Source organism: Numida meleagris, chromosome 4 (assembly GCF_002078875.1).
Source record: "Numida meleagris isolate 19003 breed g44 Domestic line chromosome 4, NumMel1.0, whole genome shotgun sequence".
In the NCBI taxonomy this organism is placed as follows: Eukaryota; Metazoa; Chordata; class Aves; order Galliformes; family Numididae; genus Numida; species Numida meleagris.
Window position 1 is genome coordinate 81,445,545 of NC_034412.1, and position 21,694 is coordinate 81,467,238.

A 21,694-nucleotide genomic window follows, 5' to 3' on the forward strand; every position below is an offset into this window, starting at 1 on the left:
AAGCAGCTCCCTAAATAACTTTTCAGAAGAAAGGTGACTACAGTCTGGGCTTGTTCTGTCGTATCCTAGACCTGGCCATACCTCAAAATGATAGGTGTAAAGATAGAATAAAGAATAAAACCAACATTCATCCTTTGTGAGGAGTTTGAGATGCTGTCCTGCCTACCACCCCCAGACCTTTGACAAACTAGCTTTTATAGCAGGAGATGGCAAAGCTCAAGAGGAACACAGAAGTGGGGGAAGAATATAATTGCCTGATCAAAGAACCAAAGTAGGTGTCTCTTCAGCAGTCACTGCAATTATCTCATACACACGTTGATTTCCTGAAAACTTCCTCAAAGCGCCCATTTGATGTGGAAGTGTTGAATGATAAATCAATACAAAGGAAATTAAATGCCATTCATCCAATTTCAAAAAGAGCCCAAACACAATGCAACAGTTCAGAAGATTCTGTTCAAAGAGGCAGTTTCAGAGAAATGACTGTCTATAACAGATTAGAAAGATAGCGTTCTTTTATTTTAATCCATAGAAGAAATAACCCCTTGAAATTTTGCTAACACCTAATGGACAATACTTATAGTTCAGTCTCCAGGAATTCATTGCCCTCTTGGTGGTGTCTAACTGTGGCACGAAAAACGGCTGCTCCCCTCTCTCCACATTTTTGCTGTTAGTGCTTCTTCTAGAAGTATTTAGAGCAAAGGAACAGAAAAAAAAGAAAAAAGCATAAACATGGGAAATCTTAAAACTGTATTTATGAGAAAAGAAGATCTTTTGTACTATCTAACTTTTCCTGAGTTAATTTTCCCTGCCTTAATTTCCAGCGCTTTGTTCAGCCACATTTCAAATATTTTAAGAGAAAGGGCTTCTCCAAATTACTTTCTTAACGCTGTTTCACAAGCTGGTGCATAGCATCTCTTTTACACCTGTCTTTTGAGGTACATTTCAGACTGTGTGAAATCAAGCCCTTCTTTCATCCCAAACAGCATTTTTTTTTGTATCATCTGCTTTGAACTCCTTCTAGGTTTATTTCAATTTTTTAGCTGCTGTAGTTTTTCTTCCTGTTCTCAGTGTTTCTCCTGTGTTGCCAAATGATGTGATCTGAATGCCAGCAGTGCCATCCAGCCCTTCTGTCAGTAAGATCACTTCTGATAAGTGTTCTGCCTTTTTACTGAAAAAAAAAGAAAGAAAGCAATAAAAAACAGCCCTATTTCTAAGAAGACTTTCAGGACATAATGTGAATCACACTATTACTCACTTCAAAACAAGCAGGCACTGAAATATATTCCAGATAAATACATAAAGGCTGAGTTAGATTTATTTCTTAGAATAGAGAAATGAGTTAAAAAATTACCTGTTTTGTTTTGTTTTGTTTAAAATACAATACATTACAAACTTACTTATTCACAGCATCCAGTTCTAGCGGTGGTCAAAACTTGAGCTTAGCCCAGTTGGCATTGGTAAACATATTTTTAATGCTAAAGATATGCCTAAGTAAAATCAGTAGTGATATACGGAATATATATTAATGTACTACATATTGAGTTATACACATTCATTAAATATAATACCCTCCTTTGTGGGTCTGCTTGAGGTAACACAATTCAGCATACAGCCAGGAGCAAAATGCATATAAAATATAAACAGAAGTGAGCAGGGACAGCTCTGGAGGAGCTGGTGCATCTGGGGAAAAACAAACGAACACCTTTGGTCACCCTGTGCTGGAGGTAAACGGTGATATTACAATAATGAGCAGGCACTCCAAGGAGCCATTTGAAACAAGCTGTTGTGAATTTGCAGTTGTAGGAAGGAAAATTAAACACTTGGGAACCTTGACATGGAAATTACCATTGTGATGCCGTTGTTGCTTTTTGTCACTTGTAGTTTTCATTTTTATTCTACAACTATAACTTCATGCGCTATAACTCTACCGCCCCTGCTCAGCCAATTACCTCATCTAAACATGGGATACATGCAATTTTAATGATCCATCAGCTTAATCATTACTGCAATTAGAATCACATTAGTTTTTTCAACAAACTCAAAACCATTTTTTAAACGTGTCACTGCTTGTTTGAGATAACTTTTTCTATTATTTTCATCCTCCCACACCCACCTTAGTGCTTTTGTCACCACTCACCCTCCTGGCTGCTGGGATTTCAGCTTTTTTTCCATACCGGCCCCTGGCTACAGAACCGTTACCTGAGCAGCAGCACTGGGGAGTGAGAACACTATTATCTGAACTGAGTTGGCAAAACATGTAGAAGCTGTTGAGTTTCAGAGATTCAGATTTAGGTTTTGAATGTGGCAGTTGCTAAGATTTATACGGCTCATATCTGTACTACAAATACCTATTTGGCTCAGCTGCTGAAGCTCAACAGCTGACATACACATCCACTTTAGCAAAAGCCTTTAGTATGCCTGTACTGTTAATGGCAACGTGTCAGCCTGCATGTCAGAATGTGACGGGACCCTTCCAGAGGGAGATTATCTGTTTTTCTCCTTCCAAGGCATAATGAGACCATGTTAGATACCTCTCACCAAAGGCCCTATCTTGTCCTTAGAGGCACAGTTTGTACCTTTGTTCCTTATATGTTCTACTTTTGGTACATATTTTATTTCACAGAAGGAACAAGACAAGAGCAGTTTACGAACTAAGTGTCAGTGGGCTTGCTCCCAATAATTTATACAGTACTAAAATCCCCAGACAATGAATTTGCAGAGATGCAGCTTTGGAAGCAAGGAGTGCATAGAAAAGCTCTGCCCCATACATGCAATGGAACAACTTTCCAAAGCTGTTCAACAGCACAAATTCTCACTCTCTCAAACATATCAGAATTCAGCGTACCAAGAAGTATGGAATAGTTTTTCCTGCTGTCCAATTTGAGCTCACAAAAGTCAGGCTGTGAACCACCGAATTTTGTTAAATTGGCTGCCCCAGCCAAGGGCTTGGCTATTACTGCTCTTCAAGTAGGCTGCTGCTGGCTCATCGCTTAGCATGGACCTAGGTGAAACAAGCCCTGAGCTCTCCACCTCTCCTCATTGACCATGTGCCTTCCATCCCTGCTGCTCAGCCCTCCTCAGATTCTCCACATCCCCGGGAGGGCCCTTAGCCTCTGCTCTGTACTCTGCCAAGCAGGGAGAGACAATAGCTGTCCATGGCTCATGGGGTGGTTTATTTGCAGTAAGAATGCCTTGTTGGCTCATACTCAGCTTGACATCTGCTGTCACCCCACATCCTTTTTGGCAGTGTTGCCATTCCGCCAATCTCTTCACAGCTTGTTCTGGTGCAAAGGACAATTTCTTTCCAGATGCAGAACACTGCAATTGTGGCTGAACTTCATGAGGTGAACGTTGGCCCACATTTCATTATTAATTTGGCCTAGATTATGTTATTAAATGAAGGAAATTTTTTATATTCTCATGCTGATTTTGTTAAAGTCGTATTATATTAAAATGAAAAATTAATAACTGGACCAGGCTATGAAAAGCCACTGTGGGCTTGAGTTGTGGGGGTTTTGTTAGAATTAACTTTAAAGGATATTTCAGAATTATGTGTATGATTTTTATTACATTATGTGTTTATGATACTTTTAGGTTTTCAGTCAGAATAGAAGTCTATGCAAAAAGAGAAAATATTGTGAGTGAGAGATAAGTTGTAGACATGAAGATATATCTGAAATTAAGCAGACAAAGCATTGGATGGGAAAGCTGACGTGCAAAAGCCTATAAGTAAAATATATTTAATATTGCCAAAGCTGCTAATATAGCTTAATCCAGCATCAAAAAATGTTTATTAAACAGACAAATTTCTGAGCTTAGTGGCTTTTTCTGCTTCATTCCCTTTCCTACACTTCACTGTTTCTTCTTTTTTGTCTCTTGTCTAAAAAGGGTGTTGATTAAGTGGTAGAGATACATCTACCCACTGCAATATATTTAGAAATACTTTAAAAAAAAAGACAGACAGTATGAAGCTTGTAAATAATTTACAGGTTTTGGAGTAGTTCATAAGACCACATGCTGGAGGTGTAATTTCCCAGCAGTAAAACAGCAAGCAGGAGAGACCATCAAAAGGCAGAATCATATTTATTATTCTCTATCTCTTCTTTCTGTCAGTTTATCTTATTTTCTCTTTAAAGGAGAGAGGACTGGACTCAGGAAGAACAGCTGAAGACAAATTTATGCTCCTTTCCTTTTCTTCCAGAAGGAACATATAATGCAATTTAATGCAATTTTAAAGGACTGTCAAACAAATTTTCTGTAACAAAATAAATTATATATTCATCTAGAGGGAAAAAAAAAAAGAATATAGGAAATGGTTTAAATGTCTAACATTTTTCTTTCAAACTATTTAATTATATTTCTTTATTTTATAAGAGTTTAATGAAAAATCAGAAACTTTTTTTTAAATTACAGTTGATACAATGGAAGAAGTCAGCAATGACTTGACATAAAGTATTCCCCATGGGGAATACTTAACAATTACAATATTAAATGCCTCTTACAGAGATGGAAAAATCTCTTGATAAATGCAATAATGCCAGATTTATGAGTCGGGAAAAGAATGTTATTGGAGATAAATGATGTTCACTATATGTATTTAGATTCAAATTGCTTAAGGAAAAGCTGCTCACAGGCTTGTAGAGTCTCAGAAGAAAGCTCCAAGCTAAAAAAAGTAAAGTTTGAAACTAAGTGTTTCTTCTAAGGGTATTTGGCCAACATTTCAGGTTTTAAATGAATTACATTCTGTGGATGGAAAATGTGAGCTGTTACTGGCAATGCTGTGGAAAAGAGAAGAGGTAAATACAGAAGGCCAACCTAGATACATTCAAGAAGTTCTTCATTACCTGGGCTTTCATTCTGCCTCCATCAGTGACAGCCTCTGTGGCCATACACAAATAGTTTTGTATTTCTGTCTCCATGCCTGCCCTTTGTCTACCTGTTCTGATCAAACAGAATTGTTTCTTACTACGTGTTTGCATGCTCCTACTTATTTGGAACATAAGATCTGATTTTGGCTGAGGGCAAGTGACATAAATAAAAATTTTGGCCGAGGGTGACATCAGTCAAAATAATCCAACATCTACAGATCTGACATGGGTTTTTTAGGCAGTGCATCATCTCTCAATTAGTGAGATGACACTATTTGTTTCTTCACATAAGCTGTCAAAGCTATGAATATCTTGTTGTTCCTTATCTGATCTAATAGAAATATCATTTGTCACAGGAAAAGCTGTTATTATACTGGCAAATGATGTTACACTGTTCTTTATCTTCTCCTTTCCCCAGTGCTCCAGAATAGGATCACATATGAGTGTGAACAGCATAGCAATGGACAAATATATATATATATGAACCTTAACTGTTCGACTTTTCTTCCCTTCCTTTGTTTCTAGACATACTTTTGTCTTACAGAGCTTGCCAGGCTTTTTTTCACCCATTGCGTTAAAGGAATTAAGGCAAAAGGAAATTATGTGCATTGTCTGAAGTCATCTGCTCAGTCTGGAAAGTTTGGGACTTGACTCCACAGTCTTGCCTTTGATTTTTACTGCACGACTTAGTAATTGATATTGTTTTCATTGTTTTTCCTACCTCTTTACAAAAGTCATTTTTATAAAGTCACTTCTGTGATCCTCTTTTCTTCCCCTTTGTTTCCCTTTGTTTTCTCTGACAACACCCTGCTGTGACACATTCTGCTCATTCTTCCTCACGTACTTCAGTTTATAAACAAGATGTAAAGAGGCAGAAGGATCTGCAAGGCTTGAGTAAGACCTTCTGAGGTGGAGTTTTTTTAATACATTAACTATAACTCTTCAAGTACACTATGGCTGCATATTCTGATTGTGATACTGAACTGCAAATGCAGTTTAGCTTCCTGCTTGGTTTCTATGCCACACAGGTGCTGCTTGCCCATGGCCGACAGTGACACCGACACCTCACTCTGCAGCACAGTGGCTGCTGCTCATGCTATCACTCAGTTCTCTGTGCTGAAGTTGATAAGAAATGGCACAGAAGAAATTTTTGTTCAATGGGAACTCTTTAGGAAGGCATTTCAAAGTGATGCACATTTAATGCATTAATATTTGGGTTAGAGTGAAATCAGGCTCTTGCAGCGTGTTAAACTCTCAGGATCACACGTCTTCTGTGTGGTCTTTTAGCACAGGGCTCGCTTGAAACAGATTCCACGTTATTTATTTATTGTCTCTAACTTTTTCCAGGAATGTCCCAGTGGTGTTGTCAATGAAGAGACCTTCAAAGAGATTTACTCTCAGTTCTTTCCACAGGGAGGTGAGTACTTTGCTGCGGTCACTGGTCCAACAATGCATAGTGGTATGTTTGTTCACTTCTAAGTCCAACAAAAGATCCTATTCAAATTAAGAGACTGTCGTCTAAACTCATGGGGTACTTACTGGGCACATTTAAAAGTATAAGTTTCTGAATGAAATGCAGTATCTATATGAAGTCAGCCTCCTGTTATGAAGTTACCACCTATATTTGGGTATCTTTGAAGTAGGTTATTTCCTTTCAGACTTCCTATGCAGTCTGTCTTTTATTCTAAAAAACCTTTCACAGTAGGAATGAAGTCTGTAGGAGGCACTAGACTTGTGGGTCAAATTAAAATCTCGTATCAGTGGGAGAACTCCCTTGACTTTCATGGGGTTTCTCTATGTAAACAAAGGCTTTTTCTGCTATGTTTAATTTCAATGCAATGGCTTCCAGGGCCTTCATTAATTTCTTTTTCTTCATTATCTTTTAGTACAAGAAAGGCAACACACAAAAAATAACATTTTCTTTTGCCTCAAAACTCAGATTATCTTTTAGTTTGAATAGTTTTTCCCTCTTCTGCTTACCTTTACCATTCAGTCCTCCCTCTTCCTATTTTCCTGCAGCTCTTCAGTCCTGCCTCTTCATCTTTTCCCACAACTCTTGAGATTTGCGTGCTTCCCTGGGACTGTTCATAGCTCTTCATAGCTTTTTCCTTTTATGCTTGTAAAAAAACAAAAACAAAAACAAAACCCTCAACTTAATTGGAAGGAACAAAAGCTTTCCCAATTAGTTTCATTTTAAATAAAAACCTACAAGGTAAAAAGCAGCATTCAATGTGGATTACCATCTCTGGAATCCTCAGCAAGTAGGCACAATCAATAGGGAAGAACAAGAGACTAGAAGAGTTGACCTGCTTACTGATTATTTCTGCATCTAAGCTTTTAATCCAGGGTAACAATTACAGTTTCATTATATTTTCTGTCCATCCTGACTGGTGAAAACAACTTCTTTGTATGTGGTTTACTACATCTTTACTGCACTTAAAATTATAATAATAAAAAAAATCTTATTGTTACACTCAAAATAGTTCATGGGTGAAGAGAAAGCACACCTTTTACGCAAGTAGAGCTAAGATTTATTGTTAGAATAAGTGCAGTCTCAAAAGGATAGCCTTTGTTAGTCCAGATCTAATTGTTACAAGTAAGAACATCAATGCAATTAAAATTGTTACATAGACACTTCTTAGTTTCTACCCCTTTTCCTTGTCTTACGCACACCTGTCCATTGCTCCTCTGGGCCCTTAGGGGCGTGGCTTCATTTGTGGGAGAAAGGGAGGTGTCATCAGGCAGAATTCTCCCAGAAGGAATACAATGCTTTTGTTGGTGCCTTTTCAGTCTTTGTTCTAGGATTCATTTGGAATCATTTGTGTGCCTTTCTCAGCTGGTTTGCAGCTCTACGTTACATTGAAATTTCTTTTACTATTTCTTTGTTCCCTTTGTTACCCCTAATACCACTCTTGTCCAGCTTCACATCTGTTTTTCTTCACCTGGCCACAGGTGAGTCCATTATGGCTGTGGGTTCTCCAGTGCCAGCCTGTGCCCTGTCCCCTCCCATTCTACTCACACCAGCATCCAAGCCTAAGATAACTGTGTGTTTCTACAGTTGCTCCACAAAAGTGATATCAATCAGCCTCAGAAACCTGGCTGATCAGAGAAATGGCTATCACAACTGCACTAGGGAAAACAAAGAGACAAAGCTGCAGGCAGGTCAAGAGCAGCCCATGTAGCACGAGCCTGCCCGGCCTTGGTCCTGAAGCGAGCTCTGCAAATCCAGCAGCTTGTCATCAGCCTTGGCAACAGTGTTCAGGGCTGACAATAGTACTATACGTTTTGGAAGGAAAATACGCTTTTTCTTTCTCTTTATTTAACTTTGGTAAAACACAGTAAAGAGTCCCTAAGAAAACCAGGATCCTATAAACTACCATAAACCCTTAGCTTCCTTTCAGTTTTGAGTCCATGCAGTGAATTTCCCCCTGAAATCAAATTCAAAACTCCTGTTTGCTTCAGAGGTGCTAATACATAATATTTCCTGTCACCTGCACAGCAACTTTGACTTCACCATAGTCAGAATTATTTTTCAAGAACCCCAACGTGTTACACTTTTATCAAGGTAGGAAAGTATCAAACCCAGATAATTCATCTGCAGTAGACGTTGCTGTGCATGCTAAAAGCTTTTTTAGCTTTTTCAGTAATGCTGTTTCAGAGATTCTCCATAAAAAGCACCAAGAAGTGACCACCAGAAGCTAATTCAACCCACTGCCCATGCTCTACATCCTCCACATGAAGGCCTACTGCTGAAGAATGCATAAAGACAGCATAAATAAATGTGAAAGCAGTATGCAATTTTCCTCAAAATTTCAGGGAACATAATCAGAGGAAACAGCAGTAGAGCTGATTCTCCTCACAAGTGTAACAACTCACAGCAGTCATCCTATAGTTCTTGTGGGCCCAGTGAGACTTGTAGTATTTTCTGTAGGTTTTGAGTTGTTTTGTAGGTGCCTGTGCTGGCTTTTGCCATTTTTTGATAGGTATGAGAACCAAAGTCTTTCCCTGGTTTCTCACGGTAGACAAGATCTCTTCCAAGAACCATTAATAGCATGTTAACTACAGGGTGAGGTCACCATATTGAAGCGTCTAGTTAAGCAGACAGTCTGGATGTTGCATCTGTGAGTGTACTGCCAACACGTTGCGTAGAGCCAAGGCCTCTGAATTTCAGCTGAACTTGAAATACTGCTTTTGTGTGTGAATATTAAAAAGAAAAATGTTTGAGATTGGAACAGCAAAGGCATCATAGATGTAGACGTGTAAACATCATACATGTAGATGTGTGCCACAAATGTCCACATACATAATAAAAGGACAGAACAGAATGTATCATTGAAACTGTTCATATTGCCTGAGCAAAAGGAGTGATGTTGAGTAACATTTTATGCTTTAGAGTGACCAAGCAATCATCACATAGTGATCTGCCAGTGTCATCCAGCAACTTCATCAAGTGATGTCAAGGACTATCCAGGACTAGGGAAATGAGATCTACAAGAATATAAAAGGAAATGACACAGAATTGCAGTAAAATCAATTACTTTCAAAAGGCAGGAGTAGTTTCCTAAAAAGTTTTCCATGGCAAGCAGGTAGAAAAGTAGAAAATTAACTTTCCAGAAGATGGGAAAGCCACTGCTATATTGGTGAATGACTAGGCCCCAGTAGCTTCCCCACAACAGGTTGTCTGAGAAAAAAATTGGGATTTGCTCTTCAGCCATGCAGGTCACAGATAGGAATCGACACACTGAGCAATTATTGTGCTCCTCAGTTAAGAACAGAATGGATTATGTTCATGGTTTTCTTAGGCTTATTCTTGAATATATAATGACTACCAATTTTTTTGGTCTGATATTTAAAATGTTTTAACAATGTATTTCAAAGGAATTCTGATTTAATATCTGTTCCTGCCTCAACCTGTCAAAATATCAATTTAACCTACTAGCTATATCAGATCCCTGAAAAGAAAACACATCTTACTTAAAAAGTAAAGCTTTTGTCTAAAGTGATTAATGTTCAAGATGTGTACGGGGATCACATTAAGTAGCTGTAATTAAAACACCAGAGTACCTCATCCTGCAGTGTTTTTGAAGACAAGATTTCAGACTAAAATTACCTACACAAACAAAATGTAAATATAGAGAAATTGATTAGAGATATTTCACATGTTTTCAGGAAGTGAGTGCCAAGAGAATGGGAAGGTATTTAAAATTCAATTTACAGTAATTATGCCTCTATAATATGTTTGTTTTTTTTTTTTTCTGAAGATGGCTTGCATACTATATTGTTGTACAACAGATGTCTCAGTAGATTATAGAAAACATGAGAATTAAAATTCTAAATATAAACTTTAGTAAAGAAGTTTACATTTTTCAGTTAAAGTGGAAATTCACCTGCTAAGTCATGCTTAAGCAATTACACTGATGGCTGGTATCATGGATGGGTGAATGAATGTCTCCACAGAATTTCCGGGAGGAAATTCTCCAAAATGTGTTAACAGGCACAAGGTTTTGAAATTGTTCTTGTTACAATTATTTCATATCATATGAAATTAACATACTGAAATAAGACCAGAAACATCACTTACCAATGCCTGGTCTGAATCTGTGAAGTATAGTTTTGAGTTTCTGTTCAAAATATATTACTCTTGGAGCAGTTTGTGTCTCTTGGAAGGAATCTGGTGGAAATGGAAAGATGCATCCTTACAAAAACATGTGCTGGATGCTGTATAGTGTTTCCAAAATGAGTTGATAAGCATTCGAAAAGGCTTGAAAAGTAAACAATTAGTGAAGGCATCACTTGTTTAGTTATCTTTCAGAATCTTATTGACCACTTCAGTTAGTCACAGCCACACATTTTCATGGCTATTAGGCATCTACTTTTTGTAAAATGGGAATTGAGCAGCAACCCAGCTATGGGTCTCTCACCTATGGCTGTTGACAACTACTCAACAGCCAGATGGGTGGCAGACGCCACTGAAGTGACTCTGAAGTCTCAGCTGCTGCTCGTCCCTGTGCCAGTTTGTTGTCCAGAGCCCCAGAGCAGCAGCAGCTTCTGCCCGCTCATCTTCAACTGAGGCAATGCGCCTCTTGCCAGCATAAAAGCCATATGCCAAGTGCACAGATGGCAGTGCCTGCTTCCCTCACTAAAAGTGACTAATGAACACATTTTTCTTCTTTAGCACACAAGAAAGATCCCCCATCATGGTCATTTAACTGATAAGGTAGCATTCCCATTGACGCAGACTGTATCAGAGTACAATAACATGACTTCTTAACCACTTGTTCAGATCTCAGTGATTAATCGTTTGTGTGCAGCAGTGGTAATGAAAAGGAATAAAGATATTCTAGCCTGTATTTTCAGAATTTCCTTTCAAGTGTAGTTGCACATATACTTACACTTCTAATTTACCCCCACTCTCCTGCCCCCCCCCCCAAAAAAATTTAAAGTGATTTGAAATTTTAATTTTAGTTGGTGTCAAAATATATCTTCTGATAATTATTTATTTTCATTGAATAAAATTAAATGAAAAAGATGTGCTGACTATGACATGTTTTTACTGTTTTAAATTGTAGATTCCACAACTTATGCACATTTTCTGTTTAATGCATTTGACACTGACCACAATGGATCTGTAAGTTTTGAGGTGAGTGATACTGTTATATCTTTCTCTACATTTTCTTTAATGTTTTAATATTCTTTGCAGTGAAGCTGAATTTCATTGGTTTTATTATATGGATCACATACAAATTTTAGCTTATGTGACTCAAGTTTTTCTGACATGTTAACAAAATCAAATAATAACAAAAAATAATAATAACAAAAAAATAAAATAATAACAAAATTATTTCACAATTGTATATCCCAGAATTGTATATCAAACTGTGCTATGTAACATTTTTTGTAAAATTGCCCATTTAAAAGGTAAGTCAACTTATTCAGTAGTTACATAACAGAATCCCCATCTTTCCCCCTGCCTTCAAGATGAGAAGGACCCCGATCCAGCTAAAGTTAACAATTCAGACAGAATAGGATTGCTTATACACTCTATTATTTTCTGGAAGGTTCTACAAACATATATAGCATTTAAAAACACAAATGTTTAAAAATAATTCTTCCTCCATTTATCTGCCCAATCTGTTTTTAGAAATGCTGCCTTTCCTTGCTGAGGCTGATGTCACCACCTGCAAAGGTTGACATCACTGACACAAAACCATGAGAAAAAAGGCAACTCCCTGCAACAGTTAAATGCAAGCAGGTTGTACTGCAGAGGAGCCCTTATTTTAAGCTATAGAATTAAATGCTTTGCTTTGATTTGTATTGTTTTTCAATGGACAGATGGTATCCTTACAACCTGAGATTGGTTTGGAATTAAATATAACTGCTGTAAATTTGTTTAAATGCCCTATACACACATTTTTATTATTTGAGTGAATGATATTGTAAGGTCTGAAGGAAAATCTTTTTAAAAAGTTTTTATTGTTTTATTGTTGGTGTAATATGGAAGAATCCTTGCCAAGCAGGTGCACTGTGATCGCAAATCTAAACCTTAGCTGGGAACATAACTAGAGCATTTTGTGGGGGATTATTTGCATTTATTTAAAAAACACAAACCCCATCCGCCTTCTTCCAGGCAGCTGGAATCAATGGGCTCCATGTAAAACCGGAAGCAGAAATGGAGCTTTTATTCACATCTTCTGAATGCAGGCTAATTCTACAGGGAATCCTGGTAACATCAGTAACAGCAGCAACAGTGTTGGAAAGTATTTTTAGCATCAATATTTAAGAAACATTTCTGCTGTTTTCATTAGGGAAAATGAGAACAAAACAACCTTTTGTAACCTTCCTGGACAATTTGTTCACATTTGTGTCTCAAAGTGAAAGCCTTAAGAAATGAGGTAGATGTAAAGCCTTTTTTTAATGGATTTGAATATCTCAAAGTGCAGGTCCATGTACAAAAGAGGCTTTGGAATAAAAGAAAACAGAAAAATAAAAGAAGCGGCATTTTTGCCATTGCCAGAACAGACATTTTCCAGTTTACTGTGGTTCGGTATCAAATCAAATAAAGTGACCCAGACTTTGATCTCATTTGCACTAATTGTAAGCCCAGCGTAATTCTAGCACTGTCAAAAGACCCTGTGTCAGTGCTGTTGTACCACGTAGCAGCTTCATTCTTACAACCAGTACAATAACCACTCTAAAAGCATCCCTCTAATGTTAATAGATTTTTTCTAACCATGTGAAAGTAGCTGTGAATTGTGGGTTTCGTGAAATGTGATTCACAAAATCACATTATTTATTTCCTGATCCTTTTTATCTTAGATGCAGCCATATCCTTTCTGTACCAATCCACACTCTAGTTAATTCCCATTACCAAAAAAAAAAAAAACAAAAACAAAAAAAAACCCCAACAAAACACATAAACAAAAAGGACACACAAAACCCATCGGCACAAAGAGTAGAGGACCAGCGGTGTGATTAAAAAATTTGGAGAATAAATAATCATTCACTCCATATTTCTTTTTACATCACAGTATAGGAGTAAGTGCAATTTAGTATAGTGATCTGTGAAGAAAAAATGCTCTTTGTCTCTCTTCACTCTCTTCACTCTCTGTGTGAAAAGGACAAGAAAATTTGAAATGGTATTGGAAGAACTACAAATATAATGTATAGGATAAGAATGATTTTTTTTTGTCTGTTGCACTTTTTCTAATGGCACTGTGGTAGCTAGAATTGCAGGAAAGAAGAATTTGTTCTAGCTTTTTGATCTTTTTTCCTCAAATTTTCAATCACCAACAAAGTATTGGACTTTAGCACAACTGGTACTGCTTAAACACCCACCTTCATTGAACAAGGCTGCTTAGTGAGATTGCTGTGCACGTGAAATTTTGCACATCCCTAAATCTGTAGACTTTCTGAAGAGTCAGACTCTTCAGCTGAAGCATTTTACATAGTATAAAAACGAACTAATGGAACCAGCTGCTTGAAACTATCCTTCCTTATACCATAATTTTGTCAATTTAGAGATTAACTTAGTTTTTCATTAGTTATGCAAAGTAGTATGCTTTAATATGAGCATTAAACAAGCAAACATTCAAATCAGTGCCCTGTGTTTATTGTAGATGCAGATTAATGCTCTAAATTTGATCTTGATAAAAGCAAAAGTCACTCATTAATTCCACTAATTCTCAGTGCCTTAAAGTACAAAAGCTGTGCGAAATGCAATGGAGATGTTCAACGATTTTGGTAATCTGTATCTGTTGCTCCTAAAACCATTAATTATCCCTTAGTAAAGTTGTTGGTGACTTCCTGATTACTTTATTCCTCAACTGTTCCCTCAGAATTTTGTGTTAATTAATTGATTAACTAGCTTGCTAACTCATTTCTATTGGAGAGTCCAGAATTAACCTGCCTTGTTTTGTCTTCTTTTATGTCTTAAGATCAAACACAACTTTGGTATTTAGTTAATAACAACAGTAATGAACTGGTATTGTATCCAAGACAGCAACTTGGGATTTACTGAGCTTAATGAACGTTTTCAAGTGTGATTCTCTGTTAAAGACACAAAAGCCTTGCTGATGCCGTATATGAAATCAGCCATTTTTTCTCATGTAAGTGTAAAGCAGCTACACATAAATACAGTTCCTCTCAATAGCAGCTCCTGCAGGTCATCGGTGACCTTTGCTGTCTTAACTGCCTCTGTGCGTCACTACGTCTGTGACTACTGTTCCCCATTTGACTCCTTTAATCGGAGTCTTGAGGTACTAGGAGGCTCAGTAGGAAGCTAGAGAGTTGGAAATGAGCTGTGAAAAGGAGTAAAGGCAAATATCAAAGAACATACACTTGGTGTGCTTCCATCACAGACAGAGGAGAACCCTGGGGTGTCCCTGAGTCAGGCCCTTCTCTGGAGTTGGTCACCTCTGTACCCCGAGATCAGATGCACCTCTAATATTCCCTGGTAGGTGCTCAGTGAGCAGGGCTGTTCTCCTCAGTGGGCAGCATCAGTATCCTTAGGGGACAGAAGTATCCATGCAGTACCATCTTGCTTCAAAAATAAATACCTTCTAAAAGCAGAAAACCTATATCTCCAGGACTCAGATGCCTAAACCAGAAAAGAAAACACATCTGAAAAGAAAACACTAAATACTGTAGTGTTAACTTGAGTTCTTTCCAAATTGAATGCTTGGGTCATGTGTCATTGAGCTGCTGGTAGCAAGTATGTAGACAGACTGTCTCCGAGCTTATTTGCTGCCCTAAATACTGTTGCTCCATTATAGCATTCTGCATAGCATCACTAGCTCAACACCTACTGTAGCTGCACCACTCCTGGCATGCACCACACCTTCCACCATCCAGAGCCTTTCTCTGTTTGAAGATCTAGCCCAAAATGCTGTGTGGATTCAGTCTATGACCACTGAATCTCATTTTCCATTTCTATATGATTTTATTGTTATATTCTGAAATTGTATTAAATTAAATATGTAGAAAACATATCCTGTCCTAACTGGTCCTTATTTAGCTCATCACAGTCTCCTTTTATGATAAGTCCTTTTTATGGTTCCTGAACTGGAGAACTCCAGAGAGTGCTCAGACAAAGGCAGTGTACCTGGACTGATCTGTGTACGATTCCCAAATGCACTGATGCAGTAGGGAAGGAGACAATCCACTCATGCAAAGCTTAGAGCATACTCCTGTTAGTTTTGAGCTGTCAGGAAGACAGCCAGCATATGAGTGGTGCCTCAAAAAAAAAAAAAAAAGAGAAATAATCAAGAAAAGGAAAGTAGATATTATTTAAGAATCATCAAATGGCTTGGTTTGGCTTAAGGACAATCTAGTTCCAACCTCCTTGCCACGGGCAGGGGTTCCATACACTAGATCAGGCTGCCCAGGGCCCCATCCAAGCTCCAGGGATGGAGCATTACCTTTCTGGGCAGCCTGTTCCAGTGCCTCACAACTCTAAACATCAGAAAAAATGCAAATGTTGCTGGTGTCAAGAGTTGTGAAACATAACACTTTAAGAAAATAAAGTTATTGGAGACCTTTGCAGAAGAATTCATGAAACATGGCATCAGGAAGGAAGAAAAATAGTGCAGAAAAATGTGAAGAAATAGTACTGAATTAAAAAGGTTAATTGCTAATGCTGTAATGTGATCAAATCTGTTCTGAATTTCTTGGACATTTTAATACTTGATAGCACACTGTTAAAGAGCTGTTTGGAGATTTGACCCTCTGACCCTCAATTAGTCATTGAGATGTAGACAAGATAAGTTGAGCAAAACTCTTTTCAAGACTTGTGTATTAATCTACCCCAAAGGACACATGTACCAGTAACACAGAAATTTATGACAGACTAAGAAAACCCAGGGCATACCACCGGAATTGTTAAAGACTGAAACAGTCAAAAGAGCTCTGCTTACCAGAGTATCTAAGGCTGTGATGTCTGTGTTTGCTTGACTGCACTGGGTACACTTGTCTGACTGTGTGGTACATCAGACCTATGTAATTTACATTTAACCTCCATGCATTCTTTTCCATTGTTCCTGTTTTAAGGAAATGTAGTTTGCCAAAGACAATACAAAATCATTCAGCTTTTGTAGGCTCTGCTTTAGTGTTACTCTAGAGAATTCCTGTATGTCTTTAACAATAATGTAAAAATGCACCTTTAAATATAAGCTATTGAAGCATTGTGCTTGACACATTATAGGGGTGATTTCACAGATTTATGGGTATACAAGCTTATCAAGTAGAAGTAAGTAGAGGAAAAGTTTAGGAAAAAAGAAGCCATTGATTTTAAAAATGCAGTTAATGAGCAAAGAAATGCAGAAGACAGATGACAGTGCATCCTGATTGCTATCTTCTCCACTCTGAATGATGTTCATACAATGTAAATAAAGTTTGTGTTGTTGAAAGAATATTAACTGTTGTAGCAGAAATGCTAAGTCACAGCCTGAACCAGTGATTGAGCAACTGGTGGAAGGCAGGGCCAAGGCAGGGGAGCTCATGTGCATGCAATGCACCTGAGTGACCAGAAGGCGTGCAGCCAGGATCTACCCCTTCCCAGACCTCATTAAGGGTTAGCAGTGGAGGCAAGGGTATCTTGCTAGAGATGCCTGCCTACTGGAGGCCTTCCAAAGGTAAGGAGCTTTTCTTCCTTTGTTTCTGCATCCACAGCTGCTGCATTTGGGCTTATGTTCATTTGCTGTAGCCTAGGATTGTGCCACTCTGCTATTATTGCTGTACTTTCCATCACATTAGAGTATTACAGCTGTGAAGTAAAAATCTTGCTCTAACCCTGGTGTTACATATCAGTTTTCAGAGTTGCTTGTCTGCTGATCAAGAGCATAGTCTGACTAATCCTGACAAATGTTAATTTGTCAGTTATCCATATACTACATGTATATAATTTCAGCAGTCTTTTCACTTCTATGGAGTAGATCTAAAGCAGTAGAGTATTGGTGGGTGACAAGACCACTGAGGTGGCACATGGATGCAAAATAAGTACCATTCCCTGTCAGATTTCCAATGAAAGATTAAGTATTGAGGAAACACACATTTAGTTTTTAATGTTGACTGCGCAAGATTCACTCGAGTTTTGAGAACTACATATTCTACTTCCAATGAGGTGTGTGTACATATATATTTAAAACAAGAATATAATATTTCTTAGTGGACAGCTATTCCAAAATTGGTCTCTTGTGCTTAGATTAATCTAACTCCCACTTAAGCTTTGTTCTGAATCATTAGACCATGGGGTTTGCTTTTACTTGGAATTCAACAAAGACTTATTACATGAGGCACTTCAGAGGATAAATCCACTAACAGAAAAATAGCGGCTTATTTTACAAAAAATTACTCAATTTACTTAATTTACTTGATAATTATTAGTGTAGTTTATAGTGCCTAGATTTTTAATTATTTAAATAACCAGCAATCCTCAACATTTATTGTCAAGTGAAACAAATCAACACACCTTTCAAGCTTTCTGTGATTCTGATGCATTTGTCTGCATTTCTGTTTATGAAATAGTGCTCCATTCCAAACTTACCAAGACCTTTTGTCTATTTAGGATTTTGTTATGGGTCTCTCAATTTTACTCCGAGGGACAGTACAGGAGAAACTGAATTGGGCTTTTAATTTGTATGATATAAATAAGGATGGATACATAACTAAAGAGGTAAGGTCTACTTTTTATACTAAGCACTGAAGCTGAAGGTTGTATACAGAAGTCTTTCTTTGAAAGAATGGCTTCAGAAGAACCACTGTCAAATCAGACCTGTCAGGAAATAACATATAACATATTTTGAAACTAGACAAACTAGATACGCTAAAAAGAATTTTCTCATTTTAAGGCATATTTCAAAATTGAAAAAGCATTACAGAAGCATATGTATGTGCAGAGTGCAGCAGATGACTTGCATCTATAGTTATTCTTACAGTTTTTGTAACTCCTGCTATTAACAAATCCAAAACTTTTGATAAAAATGGAAGACTCTTTGCAAGTGTGCAAGTTTGTGCATGGGTATTTCTTGTTTTTCTTGAAAACTCAGTTGTATGAAGGTCTTGTGTTTCAACCTGCTGCTACAGAATTTTTTTCTGTTTACTTATGCACTAGATCTAGTAGACTCTTCCCACAATCAGTGAATGTGCATGTATTCTGAATCACTCAAAAATTATTTAAAATCAGAAACATTCATCTGCATGTATTTAACAAGTAATGAAAGCCAAACCAATATGCTAGGACTTCTAGGAACATCCAGTAAATTCTTGAAGGTGTTCAATCACAAAATAACAATAATCTGATATTTTTTCTCTAAAATGTAAATCATGGAAATATTTATGTTTTCTGAATCAAAGCACAATATGTAGTGCACCCTGAATTGCACATTTTTTTTCTCTTCAGGAAATGCTTGATATCATGAAAGCAATATATGATATGATGGGGAAATGCACTTATCCTGTTCTCAAGGAGGACACACCTAGACAACACGTGGAAACATTTTTCCAGGTGGGTCAGGTAACAAAGGGAACCAAAAAGACTGCTCTGTTTGCAGCTATGGGAAGACTTTCATTGCTGTAATAGTTTTGCATATGCTATCAATTTTGTTATTCTTTTATTCTCTGTGGTTCCGTCCCAATGCACTCTTTTTCCAGATCTACTTGCCACATCTTGCCTTTTCAACAAGAAGCTCTTCAAGCTATAGTGTATTGCTTCCTACATCTTTACAGCATTTTGGCCTAGTTGTTCCCTAAGCTGTCATGTAAATGAAATGCATAATAAAAATGACTGTTATGTATATTTCAGGAGTGTAATCATGCATTTTTGTTCTTTCTGAACAGAAAATGGACAAAAACAAAGATGGAGTAGTTACCATAGATGAATTCATTGAGAGCTGCCAGAAGGTAAGTACCCAGTGATAAGTGTTGAATCCTTATCAGCTGGCTAGTGCTATCATACACTGATTTTTGAAGTGACAGTGAGCAGAACAGCATTTTATTTGTACTTAACAGCAAAAAGTTTCTTCGCATTCAGCTAAATATTTATATCTTCTGACAGTGCTGGGTAACGCTCCTGTTAAGACTGGCATACAGTCACAGTAATAATATTACTTGAAAAATTATCATATATAGGAGTGTTCCTCTAGCAGTAAGTTTTAGGGAGAGTGGAAGCAGCTTGCAAATTGTTGAATGGCAGGAGTTAACAGCAGGCAAGTGTGTGGTGTGGTTTTTTTTTTTTTTTTTTTTTTTTTTTTTTTCCAAGGCAAGCCAGTAAGAACAGACTGTGATTAGCAGTTGCAAGTGTTTACATTGCCTAGGTGGCTGTTAATTTCCTTCAGCTGCTGAAAGCAGCTCCTTGCATTTTAAGCCAGGATTGTAAGTAAACATGCAGCATGAATTACAGCCTGTTTTCACTCCTGCCCTTGGGAACTGACTTGCTTTCACACCAGGAGCCAATGTGTGGAAAGATAAGATGCATTTTCAGAATTGAAAAATGCAAGAAAAAGAAACTACAAAATAATGATAGCAAATATTGTTGTGATAAGAGATTATGTTGTTATATACTGCGAAATGTTGCACTACACCTAGTGATAAGGTGGGCTTCATTACACTATGGAAATTGATAAGGCAAAATAAAACCAGTGCTATTTGTTGCAGTGAGAAACATAAGAAATTGTAGTAGTGTTCAACTGCTAAGTCAGTCTTCCCAGGCTGACTGATTCTTGCGAAGCTGTCAAGAGACCAGCAGCGTGGACTGTGTGTGTTGCTTCTTGTGTGCATTGTATTCCAACACCAAGAAGAGAACAGTAGATGAGAGACAGGGAAGAACAATGCAGTTAGTGAGTGATTAAATTTATAGAATGGATTTATAAATTTATGGAATAGGGAAAGCAGAACAGGGAAATAGCACACATACATAAAACAGACAAATTCTAGCGTATCCTTGGGATTGCTCTCATGATTTAAAAGTAGCAAAATACAGAGATAAAATACAACCACTTAGTGGTCACTTACTGAGTCTTTTAATCAATTTTAATCCACTGATGTTAGCATATGAAAAAAAGAAAACAGCTCTTCTAATTTTGGTTGTCCTGTGTATCCTTAGCAATGGGTACTGTGTAGTGTCCTGTCTGTCAGCAGTGTTACATCACATTGATGGTGGTTCTAGCTTGTCAGTCTTACTCAATATGAGTGACAGGTATTTGACTGATCCTCTGAAACAGAGATGAGGTTCATTTCCCAGCTGAGGCCTATAGAGTTCTAGAAGTTACCCGAAAGACTTATCTGAATACAGTGATTATAGTGATGGATGGATTGCTTCGTTTACAAAGAAAATTAGTGTCTCTGGTGAAGAGTTGCCTGCCCTCCTTTGCCAAAGTGATTCAGTTTCTCACTTCTGTTAGTAGATTTCTTACTTAGCTCTTCTGAGTATTCAGAATATATGTGAGAGAGATGCCCTGCAAATCATTATGTGACAGTCACTATTCTCTTGTCTTAGAGGACAGACCATCTTGCTGCTCTACTTGTATGCCATCATTTGGATGCCACATCAAAAGATATCTTGCTGCCCACATTTGTCTATCTACTAAGACCTTTCTTTTATTAACAGTCTGAGCTGCAAAGCATTTAATTCATATTTGTGTCAGATTTAATTTCAGAAATGAGATCTGGGTTTTGAATTCAACCTGAGTCCTTCAAGAAAATTCCTTCAGAAGGTGTGCTCTGTTAAAGTGGCTTCAATCTTCTCAGGATTATGTTTCTCCCAAAGGCCAGTAGTGGCCACTTCCTTTTAAAACACAGCTGTAGGGAAATGATTTGCTAATAAATGAGTAGGTACAAGACTGATCTAGAAAGATAATGTTCAACTTCCTTTCTTTTTTCAGCATGCAGTGATTTGCATCGCTCCAGAGTAAGAAGTCTCATACTTAATGAGTATATAATAATGCCTAAAACAAAACTAAATAATTCTGTAATCCTTCCTATAGAAAAGTCACCTGTTTTGGTCCTGACAAGAAGTGTTTTTATGGTCTTTTTTATAGTGTTTCGGTGTGCTCTTATGCTATGGAAAAAGTGTTTATCATCATTATCACCCTTCTTTTGGTATCTCTTTTCCAAGCTGCAAAATACTCATTTAGTTCAATTTTCCCTGCTGAGGAAACCAGTCCACACCTTTAGCTGTCCTTAGCACTCTGCATAGAGTACTGCAAGTCCTACTGTTATCTTTTGCTTACCAGAATCTTTTGTTGCTGAATCAGGACAGGGTCACAGCATGCCTGCTGTTCCCTAGACTTTGATGTCTACCTTTGTTTCCTCATCTACAAGCCATCCTTTGGCAT

At 37.5% G+C, this 21,694-nt stretch overlaps 1 protein-coding gene across 4 annotated transcripts in view; it reads left to right on the forward strand.

The window, feature by feature from the left end:
• Positions 1-21,694, forward strand: part of KCNIP4 (potassium voltage-gated channel interacting protein 4) — a 296,711-nt gene that overhangs the window by 270,768 nt on the left and 4,249 nt on the right. For all 4 annotated transcript variants that reach the window (XM_021395285.1, XM_021395284.1, XM_021395286.1 and 1 more), the window contains 5 exons: positions 6,216-6,285; positions 11,438-11,508; positions 17,929-18,036; positions 18,763-18,867; positions 19,200-19,262. In XM_021395285.1, coding sequence (XP_021250960.1) covers positions 6,216-6,285; positions 11,438-11,508; positions 17,929-18,036; positions 18,763-18,867; positions 19,200-19,262 — 417 coding nt within the window. The remainder of the gene's footprint in view (positions 1-6,215; positions 6,286-11,437; positions 11,509-17,928; positions 18,037-18,762; positions 18,868-19,199; positions 19,263-21,694) is intronic.